Raw genomic sequence first — 12690 nt, 5'->3', positions numbered from 1 at the left:
GTTGCTTCCTCGCAGAGGGGATGTGACAGAATCGGGGATTACTGACCTCATGATACAGAAAAGTCTTCAGAAAGATAAAGTCACCAGGTCCCATCATAACCCACTGGAGAGTGCACAGACAGCTGAGCAGAAAATCACCAACAGGGCGAGGGCAGAGGAACCGGGTCTCTCTCCAGACCTAAGCTCTGTCCTCAACAGCTTAAAAGTGCCTACACCTGCTTCCAGGAGTCAACACAGGAGGCCTTGAACATTCTCTACAGTATTCTCAAAAAGGGCCATTTTGGGACTGCCCTGGTGGTCCAGTGGTTAAGACTCCACTCTCCCAAAGCAGGGGACCCAGGTTTGACCTCTGGTCAGGGAACTAGGTCTAACATGCCGCAACTAAGACCTGGAGCAGCCAAATAAATTTTTTTCGAAGGCGGGGGGCGGGGGGGTAGGTTTTGCAGGCTCCATGTCATCTTCTCATTTAACATGGATATACAGCAGAAAACTCAGGAACACACTGTAAGTCCACAGCAAAAGGAATCACAGCTGCTAACAAATACTTCAGCCTCCCTGCATGCATGCTAAGTCACATCAGTCGTGTCTGACTCTTTGCGACCTCATGGACTGTAGCCTGACAGGCTCCTCTGTTCATGGGATTCTCCAGGCAAGAATACTGGAGTAGGTAGCCATTTCCTTCTCCAGGGGATCTTCCCGACCCAGGGATCAAATCCACATCTCTTACATCTCCTGTACTGGCAAGAACTTTCTTTATCACTAGCACCACCTGGGAAGGCCCCCAACCCCCAGCCTCCCTTAACCTCTACAACAAATCAAGGTTCCCTGATACCCGAAAGTTACAAATTTAGCTTCTTCAAATTCTCCCATTTAAACCTCCAAGAAGAACCATCTACTTCAGACTCTTGGAACCAGAAAATTCACCATCTACTGCAAACAGTGTCTGCTCTGTGGTCAGACAGCCACGGGGCTGCCTGCCACACAAAAGCAGACTGAAGAATGGATGCTCCCTTCGGAGTCTCGTCCCGGTTGCAAATAATAAGTAACTGTATGAACGAGCAGATCCTTTAATAGGTTTGAATACTTGAGGGCTGAGTAATAATGCCCATCAGAGGCACTGCACAGTATTTGCAGGCTTCGGGTTTTTTTCCTTTCATCTCTGGAAACTTATTCAGAACCATGCGAGCTATTCCCTCACAATTTTAAGATGCAAGCGGCATCTGTTTCGACCATGTAATTGCAGTTGGCTCGTCTCTTCTGTTGTTGAGGCTTGTATTCAATGAGAGTCAAAAATCGGAGCTTTGCTGAGAGCTGACTGAGTAACCCCAAGCCTGGGAGAAGCTCAAAGGGACAGTGACAAGAGCCCTGGCTGGGAGTCAGCCAACCTAAGAGGCCTGGAGGTTCAGGCAGGGCCAAGAACCAGCCACGGGAGCTCTAGCAATACCAGGATGTCTCTGGCCTCTGTTTTCCCAACGATGTAATGTTGGGAAAATTACAGGACTAGAAAATCTCTCACCCCTTCTAGATTCCTCTGATGGGAGGATATACAAAGAGAGAGAAGAACTACATTTTGCTTTGCTTTGAACAATGTTAAGGCACTGCCAACAGCCTTCAAGGACTGTTTTTTGCTTGTTTAAAGATTTTTTTGAGTTGGTCCATTTTTTAAATTCGTTATTGAATGTGTTATACTACTGCTTCTGTTTTATGTTTTGGTTTTTTGGCCCCGTGGCACGTGGGATCTTAGCTCCCCAACCAGGGATCGAACCCACAACCCCCTGCGCTGGAAGATGAAGTCTTAAGCACTGGACAGCCAGGTAAGTCCTGTGATAGATATTTTTATTACCACTTCAGATGACTTACCAGGTTCAAGCTTAAGATGAACAAGTTAGGGGATAGGAGAGAGGTTCAGGAGGGAGGGAGGTTCAAGACGGAGGGGATATATGTATACAAATAGCTGACTCCATTGTACAGCAGAAACCAACACAACATTGTAAAGCAATTATACTCTAATAAAAAAATTTTTTTAATGAATACGTTTAAGAAGCAAGATTCACACTCAGGTCTATCTACTCCAGAGTCTGTCCTTCCCCTAGAAGCCCTTCATGGTACAGCAATGACTGGTACCCTCTTCTCAAGAACTTACAATCCCCTTAAGGGAAATCAGCATTACAGATAAGAACCAATGAACAGCTATCAGGCAGAATAAAATGCAAATCAAACTCTGAAACAGCGGTGATTACGATGACAGTGCTCACATCCCTATGCGCCGGCACCCACAGCGCTCACACCAGCGGGACCGCACGCCCTTTGCGGGTCATTCAGGAAATCAGATCGTTTTCCGTGTGTCTGACTCCCACATACAAAGGGAAAACACCCCCGGGGAACACACAAAGTCTGCTGAACGTGCAGATTTATTGAGTAGCTCTTTCCTGTCTTCACTGGAGAGGAAAGTAATATGTTTCGTAAGTCACTGGTCCAGATAACCGAAGTGTAGCCTTTTTAAAAGGTAACGTTATTTCTATGCCAGCCCTGTTCGTTGGCTAGCTTTCCAAAATGCACAACACTATTTCCTCACTTCCTAAACCTCATAAAGACTGTCTTTAACGTGGAGGTCATAATGATGATCATTAATACCATCAGTCATTGTGTGGTGCCAGACAAACCGGTTTCACTCTCTAGACAGGAGTCCCCACGACGAAGCTGGGCTGAGTTATTGTCTGCTTTTTGTCAACTTTCCTGGTGTCAGTGGGACACGGCCCTGGGATCATGAACACCTGACTGACTCTGGCTCAGCTACGAACAGCAATGTGATCTCAGGCAGGTTTTTTTTTTCATTTTTTAAAATTGGGTATAGTTGCTTTACAGTGTTCTGTTAGTTTCTGCCATACACAGAAGAGAATCAGCTGTATGTATACATATACCGCTTCCTCTTGGACCTCCCTCCCACCCCATTCCAGTCCCCTCCGCCCTGCTGGTCACCACAGAGCACTGAGCTGAGCTCCCTGTGCTATATAGCAGGTTCCCACTAGCTCTCTCTTTTATACATGGTAGTGTATATACGTCAATCCCAACCTGCCTATTCATCCCCTACCGTGTTCATACTGGTTTTCTAAGGCTGCACCTCCATTCCTGCCCTGCAAATAGATTCATCTGTACCAGCTTTTAAGATTTCACATGCACATGTTACTATACAATATTTGTTTTCCTCTTTCTGACTTACTTCACTCTGTTTGACAGACTCTAGGTCCATCCACGTCACTAAAGATGACCCAATTTTGTTCCTTTTTATGGCTGAGTAATAGTCCATTGTAAATATGTACCACATCTCTACCCATTTCAGGCAGACTACTGAAATGCTATAAGAAATGGCAACACACTCCAGCGTTCTTGCCTGGAAAATCCCATGGAGCCTGGGAGGCTACAGTCCACGGGGTCACAGAGTCAGACACGACTGAGCACACACACACATCTAAATACTGCAGGATTCAGTTTCCTCCTCTGTTTCATGAGAACTGGGACTTAGAGTTTCTTAATCCCTCAACTCCCTCCACACCGTACTCTGTCTGCTTCCTTCGCTACATCTGCTCTGAAGACAGGCTTCGTGAAAGCTGCTCAAATCCAGAAATGCATCAAGTCAGAGGGCCCACAGCCTGTCTTCAGGAAATCAGAACAAGGGCAGTGGCGTCAGGTTATCAGGAGAGAGGAAAACAAAAAAGACGATTCCTTTGGTGGTGGGGGAAATCAGGGAATCCCTGAAGCGACATCAGACAGATTCCAAGAAATCACACAGTATCTTTAGATGAGCGAAAGGGATGGGTTTTTAAATTTTTTTAATTGGAGGATAATTGCTTTACAATATTGTATTGGTTTCTGCCACACATCAACATGAATCAGCCACAGGCATACATAGGACCCCTCCCGTCTTGAACCTTCCACCTTATCCCACTCCACTAGGTCGTCACAGAGCACAGGTTTGAGCTCCCTGCATTGTACAGCAAACTAAGAGGGAAGGTCTCTAAAACGTACTGCATTCATGAACTGTGTAAAAATTTTTAAATTGGAAAAAAATAAAAAGCAGTGGAAGGAGAGACTGAGGAAGGTATGACCAAGGTGTCTGGCTCCCATGGCCCCAGCCTGTCACCCACCTGATCACATGACAATGGCATAAGGAGTTACTGGGGGAATGTTGCGGGCTTCCCAGATGACGCTAAAGAACCTGCCTGCCAATGCAGGAGACTTAAGAGACGCTGGGTTCGATCCCTGGGTCAGGACGATCCCCGGGAGGAGGGCAAGGCAACTCACTCTGGTATTCTTGCCTGGAGAATCCCATGGACAGAGGAGCCTGGCGGGCTATGGTCCATGCGGTCGCAAAGAGTCAAACACGACTGAAGCGACTTAGCACACACAGACGGGAAAGTAGAGAGGGGAAAGGTTTCTAAGAAAAACATGAAAAGGGCCCAAATGAACCCACCCAAATACAAAGCATCACAAGACAACATCAGGGATTGGTGTAGAAACAGGACACCTGGACATCCATTCCAGGGAGGGTGCTGTGTGCAAAGTGACCATCTGGCTACCTTGCCCCCAGAGGGCTGGTTAGGAACCACCCACCCAAGCAGAAGGAGACCTCCCTGCCAGCTCTATTCCCGCCTCTCAGCTTGGCCTGTGGGAAGCGCCACCATCACCCCATCGCTCTCAGTTCTCTAACTTTCTTCACAAAGGAGGCTGGCCTTGAGACTGGGGTCAGGAGGGAAGGTAGATGCTGCCCTGAGCTTCTCCATGCACAGCCTGGGAGATGGCAGGCCAACACATCGCTTAACTGCTGCAGGCTCCTCTTCTGTAAAATAGGGAGAAAATCTGCCTCCCAGAGGGAGTTGTGAAGAAGAAATAAGATAATGCACATAAAACACTTAGTCTGAGGACTGGCACACAGCAGGATCCAATAAGTGATGGTAGTAGAGATGGAGGACGAGGAGAAGGAAGAAATGCAGGATGGATGACCTCCAGAGCAGCACGCAAACCCCTTTAATTACCTAGACTTATATCATTGAACCATACACATGACCATACATAAAATAGATAGCCAGTGGGAGTTTGATGTATGAAGCGAGGCACCCAAAGCTCAAGAAGATCTGGAGGGATGGGGTGGAGAGGGAGGTGGGAAAGGGGGTTCAGGAGGGAGGGGACATATATATGCCTATGCATCCAATGTATGGCAAAAACCATTATAAAAAACCATTATAACATTGTAAAGTAATTATCCTCCAATTAAAATTTTATAAAAGGAAGTGAAAAGTGAGAGTGTTAGTTGCTTAGTCATGTCTGACTCTTTGCAACCCCATGGACTGTAGCCCAAGCGGCTCCTCTGTCCGTGGAATTCTCCAGGTAAGAAAACTAGAGTGGGTTGCCATGCCCTTCTCCAGGAGATCTTCCCAACCCAGGGATCGAACCCGGATCTCCTGTACTGCAGGTGGATTCTTTACTCTCTGAGCCACCAGAGAAGCCCATCGAGACTTTAGAAAGCTCCCAAAATGCAGGTGTTCCAGTTTAGTCCACAGACCTGACTGAGCAGTCTGTGCTTCTAGGGGGTTCATACCTAACACACACAGACTAATGCCTCATCGCCCTTTCCACCCATACTCCCCAAATTCCAGATCATTAGCCCAGGGGTCCCCAACGTCCAGGATCTAATGCCGATGATCTGTGGTGGAGCTGATGTAACAATAATAAAGTCCACAGTGAATGAAATGTGCTTCAGTCATCCCAAAACCACCCACCACCACGGGCCCATCCCCCATCTGCGGAAAAAGTGTCTTCCACAAAGCTGGTGCTTGGTGCCAAAAAGACTGGGGACACTGCCTCAAACAGAGACCAGGCTGAACCGTATACTTTCACTAAGAAGAAAAGACTGATCAAGCAAATTAGCAGAGCAAATAACACATGGGTGGTACTATTTTGATGCAGAAGGCACCGTCTTGAGCACACAGCATCCGTCATTTCTAATCAGAGGACGGTGTGGACACGTCATTTCTGCCTGTTCATGGAGGCGCAGACTGAGATGCCCCCAGAAAGCCACATTTATTAGGCTGGTTTCTGTATGTTCCGAAATCAACAAAAATGTGTTTGTTTTTTAATAGGCTGCCATTCTAACTTTAGTCTTTCTCTCCCCAAATACTAGGTTTGGCAGCGAATGGTCTTTATGACGGGTCCCTCCTGGCATGGGAACCCCGCATCAACTTACACTCATTCTATTCAATAAATCCACACAGAGCTTGGTTTCTTACACACGTCTCATAACAAATATGGCAGTGAGGGCCTCTGCCAGGAAATCAGCACCAGTGCTTTTCCTAAAGTAGCATTCACAAATACATTGTTTGTACACCCCATGCCCCACGGGGCTTCGTTTGACACAGATTCACTCTGCTGGGAGTGTCACACCAAAGAGCAACTTCTCAATATCCATAACAGGCGCACAGGCTCTTGATGCTGGTCCCCAACCTGCCTCCAACCTGCCTCAGCGTGAGTAAACACAGGTCAACTTGGCTGCACAGAATCTGTTTTAGTGCTAGCTTCCTTAGAAAATTCTAGAAACTGGGCTGTTTTTCCCCTCGACTTACCTATGCTAAAGAGGTAAGCTATTTCTCTAGGACTAGCTGCCATGTTTTCAGCTGATGCTGTTTGAAACACAGAGCCTCACTATGTATAAATTAAGGTGTATGTTTGAGCCTAAGGTTCCCCTCCAGGATTTCTCAGAAAAGGCCCAGCAAAGAGGCCCAGAGCCCTCAACCCAAAACACAAGTACCACCTTCTCACATACTATAAAAAAAAAAAAAAAAAAGTACCACTGCACTCCATCATTGGGGATATATCCAAAACTCAGAGCGGAATCTCAAGAGAGTCATTTGTACACCCATGTTTATCGCAGCCTCATTCACAACAGCCGTGAGATGGAAGTAACACAGATGTCCTTCAACAGATGAACGGATTAAAGAAAATATGGCATATACATAAAACGGAATGCTGTGTGTGGCAGTCGCTCAGTCGTGTCGGACTCTTTGCGACCCCATGGACTGTAGCCTGCCAAGCTCCTGTCCATGGAATTAATTCTCCAGGCAAGAACACTGAAGTAGGTTGCCATGCCTTTCTCCAAGGGATCTTCCTGATGCAGGAATCGAACCTAGGTCTCCTGCACTGCAGGCAGATTCTTTACCATTTGAGCTACCAGGGAAGCCAAAATGGAATGTAAAACAGCCTTGAAAAAAAGGAAACCCTGTCCCATGCTACAATATGGACAAGCCTCCAGGCCATTCTGCTAAGTGAAATACAGTATAATTCTCCTATGAACTTTTAAAGGAGACAAAAATCACAGAAACAGAAAATAGGAAGGTGGTGACTGAGGGCTGGGAGGAGGGTAGAGGGGAAACTAGTGTTGAGCGGGTATAGAGTTTCAGTGTTGCAAGACAGAAAAGTTCTAGAGATCAGTTGCACAACAATGGGAAGAGACTTAACATGACTGAGCTGCACCCTCAACAATGGTTTAGAGGGTAAACTTAATGTTACATGCTTTTCACCACAATACAGAGAAAAGTTATTGTGGTAGATGGTGGTGCAAAGACAAGCCCATCAAGCCCTTCTTCCCTCACCCCCACTCCTACTCCTTCCTCTTCTCACATCTAACAATATACCCTCTCGACCCAGGGCTCCCCCACACACCATCTTACTTGGCACAGACCTCCATGCCCTCATACCAGCTGGCTTGTGATTAAAATGGACCAAGTTAGGAAGTGCCAGAGAGCGCACAGTCTATTATATCGAATTTCTTTGGCCTTTTATAGGGACGAACCTGTGAACCCAGCCAGTACGGGGCAGGGGATTGAAAACCAAGAGGACTGCATTGCTCTGCCTCGGACACATATCAGCTGAAGCAAACCATTTAGCCATGTGGACCTCTTTGCCATAAAAGACGCTGGCCCAGGTGATCGTTATAGCCTCCCAACTCCGAGTCTCTAATTAATTCAATTGCTAAAGAACCCAGTGAAAACTTTAGAAGTCTCCTCAGCTGGACCTTCTCCAGTGATTCCTCAAGCCCCTTTATCTTTTACTCAACTCCACGTTTTTGCTTATTTTTAGACACTAAAGCAGTTTTTGAAAATGTCACCAAAGTAAGAAAAATTATAAGGTCAAAATTCTACTGATGATGCCCTAGGGAGTGCCCCAGGCCTCCCTGAGTCAGCAGAGTGACCCTACAATCACTTCATGCCAGCTTGTGGATGCAGCGTTAAGTCACTCCAGGCACACAGGACAGAGAGGAAGGGGCCCTGACCACCTTCCATGCCTCACTGCAAGTCAGCCAATGTGACTGACACATACATCTAAGCCAGATGCCAAGGTGGGCACCAGACACAAAAAGATAATCACCACTCAACCCAAGGAGCTCAGGGTCCAGAGGGGAGTCTCCTAGAGAGTAAGAAAGAGAATTCATTCCACTAAGAAAGCCAGCCCATACAGAGGGAAGAGAGGGAGGGGACCAGGGAAGTTGTCTGACTGTTTTCTATCGTATTCTGGAAGCCCTCCCCGATAGGGCTGGGTCCACTGGGTCATAACTGCTTTCCACTACAACTTGGCTGAACTTAGAACTCAACAGGTGACTTGAAGGTGAAGACTGATGATGGAAAAGACAGCCTCTTCCTTCCTCCCATGCCTAGCAGTCAGCCACACGATCCCCTGATAAAAAACAGTCGACTTTTTATATAGTTAGTCCTTACATTTAAACAACCCCAGGGATTTCCCTGGTGGTCCAGTGGTTAAGACGCCACACTCCCAATGCAGGGGGCATGGGTTCCATCCTTGGTGGGGCAATAAAGTCCCTTATGCCACACAGAAAGACCAAAAAAAAAAAAAAAAGCCAAACAAACAAAAGCCCCCAAATGGTCGGGAATGGAAGCATTTAATCTCTCATGATGAAAGTGCCCAGTGCAGACACACAGAGGGGCGCAGTCCTAGTCTGGGTGACCTTGGGCTGGTCCACCTGTCTTCTGCTGTAAACATGTGTCTGATAACTTCCCTAGGGTGCCGGGAAGATGGTTATAAAGTGCAAAAGAAACATGAGAGCCAGTATCAGGCACTCATCAGCAACCACTACCACGCAAGCGATACATATAAAGGTGTCACTGACTGACTGATTCAGAAACTTTCACCTTGGAAATTCCACCGAAATCATACACTACTCTTTTTCTAGCAGAACTGACACTGCTCAGAAGTAAACAGAGTACTTCCCCCTGTGGCTGCCTCTGGTCGGGCTCCTCTGTGCTCCATCATACCAGCTGCTGAGGAATTTACTTGCCTGCTGACCAGCTGCTCGTAGAGGATACAAGCCAGGGTGAAAGATTTTAGGAGCAGACAGGAGAGGTGAGGGAAAACTCTCCACAGAGAGCTTTCCATGCCACATGTCCTCAGGACAGCAGAGCCATGAGCTCATCTTTTAAAGCTCCTGACACTCATTCTCTGCTCCACAGAAAACTTTATTGTTTACTGGACTCTAGAAAAAAAAAAAAAAAAAATCGCTGTACTAGTGGGTTCCCGGCAAACATTTTTTATCATGCAGTCATTGTACCACATCCCAGGGACTCAGGGAAACACCGCACACAATCACCAGAACATTTTCAGACGAGCTAGAATAATCCCAGTCCTTGATCTCCAGAGCTTCTTACTGGAACACTGCAAACTAAACAAACTCCATGAGAAAATGCACTTCCCGTGCGTGCGTTTAAACATATGCACGGTCCAAGTAAGCAGTCGTAGACCGGTTCTATAAAGGACAATCCAAATTAAAAGTGATACTTTCACTACTAGGGAAGACCATTGGATCTGTTCTAATTACGGAGAAACACAGAAATCAAGAAAAGAAGCTTTCGAAAAGAATGGAGAGGGTAAACGATAAGATAGAAAATGATAACACAAACCGTGGCTGCAATTTTTAGGTCACAGTGAAGAAACTGCGCTGTCTGGGTTTGGGATTGGTTCCCTCCGTGCATGTAAGGAAAGAGTTGCTGTAGTCTTCCACTGAGGTACCATGAGATGAGCCCCTCATTGGTATTTCTGCCTGCAGCCCCGAGCCCCTCAGAAGAGCGGGCTTATGCAGTCTCTTTAGAAGAGCTAGCAAACCACAAAACGGCTTGCTGTTCGTTGTCTCCACTCCAAAATCACTCTCCCATAGTTGTTCAAGTTCTCCTGAGGTCAGATTTATTGTCGTTGAGCTAAATACAATTTACAGATTTAATATCCTATTATTTAGTTACCTCTGTGTTATGAAGTATCAGATAGATTAGGCATACCCAAGGATTTTTCTGAACTCATAGAATCGAATTTATTCAGCAAAAGAAATTGGTTTTAAAGTATCAACCTACCTAAATTCTTTACTCTGACACCCTCTCCACCGCAGACATACTGCTATCCCCAGATACCTACACAGAAACCCGAAAGTTCCACTAAGCGCTTTTTGTGCGAGGCAAAAACAAATCCAACCCACCTTTTCAGTTCACATTAACCCTAATTCAAACCCCCTTAGAAATCGTGCCTGGTAAGAAATACTAACACCTGAGTATAATTATGAAACCCTAATGAGCAAATATGAGAAAATGTTGTGTTTTCCTCTAAACAGATCCTATGTAAATGCCATGTTAAAACAGGAGAGACGTTTCCCAAAATGCCCCACGGATGAAGAAAACTGGATATTTGTTCATTGTCTCTGCAGGGTCCCCTCAATGAACATATTAAATGGGCCAAGCCACAAACAAACTTCAGCAGCTTCAGCTTCTCACTGAAGAAGGCTTTTCCATCTGAGCATTGATGGAACAGTGAAATCAAAGTGCACACCGAACGCAGGGAAGGGAAAATTAATTGGGGGAGATGGACAAATCAGTGTGCCTCCTCACGGTGGCAAACTTTACAACTTTTTAGAAGCAACAAACCGCAGCACCACTAGCCTTTACAGACATACAGACATGTACATAAATGCTCACACACACCACTACTTGGAAGATAAGTACTGTGTTTGCAAACATCCTCCACCATCCTGCATTTACCAGACTGCAAATCTTGGCCAGAGACTGGGAGATTTCTACTCTTAGCTACCCTCTTTGCACTGTCAAAGTGGGAAGGTCATTCTGCCTGGTCACTTCAATCATTCTCCCTGCATCACAGGAGTTTTCTACTTTTGGATTGCTCAACGTTCAGATGTCTACGAGAGTAAAATAACCATTCAGCAACTTTATTCACCTTGGTTTAAAAAAAAAAAAAAAAGAAAGAAAAGAAAGAAATTCATTGTGCAATGCCCAGGAAAAGCTGACAGCACTACTGTCTCTCCGACAAGCGCTTGCAATTACAATGGGGGGGCCGCGGGGGAGAGACTGTCTGACCAGACTCGCGGAACCCTTAAAAAAAAAGATTCCAACCTCGATAGAGCCGGAGAACTTTTTTTTTTCCTAAGGAGACCACCCTCGGGAACAAAAGTTACATTTCGATCACATGTTGGGAGTAGGAGTAGGGAGCAGGGTTGTTTTTTTTTTAAGCGCACTAATTACCGGGGTGTTTTGCAGACCTGAGGACCACTCGGGTTCCTCCTGACCGACTGTGACCGGCATTTCCTTGTCAATAAAGCAAAGGAGGTGGGGTGGGGGCGCAGGAGCCGACAGGGGGCTCGGCGGGCGCGGGGAAGCAGCAAGGTTACACTAAAGGGTACGCCGCCGCCGAGAGCTGCATCTCCTTCCCCGGCGCCCCAAATAATTTCCTGCGAACAGAGCGACTGCAACCGCCCCCTCGGATCGGAGGAGCCCGGCACGATCAGCCGGGCCGGTGCAGCTCAAGGCTTTCCACCCCGGAGAGGGAGGGGGAGAAGATCTTTACCTTAATGCTACACTGAGCAGGAGTCTCAGACATGTCTCACAGCGAGAGAGATCAGGAAGTTCTCAGTTTTTTTTCCACTTTCCTTTCCTCTCCCCAACCCAGAAACGCTCCACGGCCAGCCGGACGCGGTCATTTAAGAAGTTTCTTGCAGCATCTCTCCCGGCGGCCGCCCCGGGGGGCCGCGAGCGCGCGGGGCGGGGCGGGGCGGGCCGGGCGCCGGCCGAGTCGCCGCGCGCGGGGTGGCGGGGGCGTGGGAGCGGGCGGCGCGGCGGCGGGGTCTGCAGGTCGCGGCGCGGCGACCCGGGGCGCTAGCCCGGCCGGCCTGCCCCGCTCTCTCCTCCCACCCGGGCCGGCGCCCCCGCCCCCCGCCCTCCCGCCGCTCTCCCTCGCCCTCCCTCTCTCTCTCTCGAATGTTTTCCTTCCTGGAAGAGAGAAACTGAAAGGCAGAACTGAGAAAGCTCTTTGCTCATTGATCTTGAGAGTTTCAGTGCAGAAACTGACGTGAATTCCCAGCACTGAGCTCTGCCTCTTAAAGGAGCCACCAGGAAATAAAAGCTCGGGTTACAGCCCGGCATCGGGAAATAAAAGCCGCGCGGGGGAGGGGGAGAGAGGCCGGCGCGGCGGTCGGGGGGCGGGGGACGGTGCGCGAGGCCCCCGGGGCCCGGGCTCGGGGCTGCTAAGCTCCGCTGGGCCGCCGCCGGGCTCGCGCTCGGGGCCCCAGAACCCTCCGGACAGGATCAACGCCTCCCCCTCCCCTAGTTCCGTCTCTTAGATACACTGAAAGGC

General features: G+C 47.9%; 1 protein-coding gene across 3 annotated transcripts in view; it reads right to left on the bottom strand.

Annotated features, from left to right (window-relative positions):
* Nucleotides 1-12340, bottom strand: part of ETV6 (ETS variant transcription factor 6) — a 289205-nt gene extending 276865 nt beyond the window's left edge. For 2 of the 3 annotated variants that reach the window (XM_005890040.3, XM_070371103.1), the window contains exon 1: nucleotides 11905-12340. In XM_005890040.3, the coding sequence (XP_005890102.2) occupies nucleotides 11905-11937 (33 nt within the window). In that variant the 5' untranslated portion in view covers nucleotides 11938-12340. Of the gene's footprint in view, nucleotides 1-9343; nucleotides 9539-11904 lie in introns of all 3 variants that reach the window. The other variant, XM_070371102.1, reaches the window with a different exon arrangement.
* Between the last annotated feature and the right edge of the window lie 350 nt (nucleotides 12341-12690).

This window comes from Bos mutus, chromosome 5, assembly GCF_027580195.1.
Source record: "Bos mutus isolate GX-2022 chromosome 5, NWIPB_WYAK_1.1, whole genome shotgun sequence".
NCBI classification, from domain to species: domain Eukaryota; kingdom Metazoa; phylum Chordata; class Mammalia; order Artiodactyla; family Bovidae; genus Bos; species Bos mutus.
This window is presented reverse-complemented; position numbering and strand designations above follow the sequence as displayed.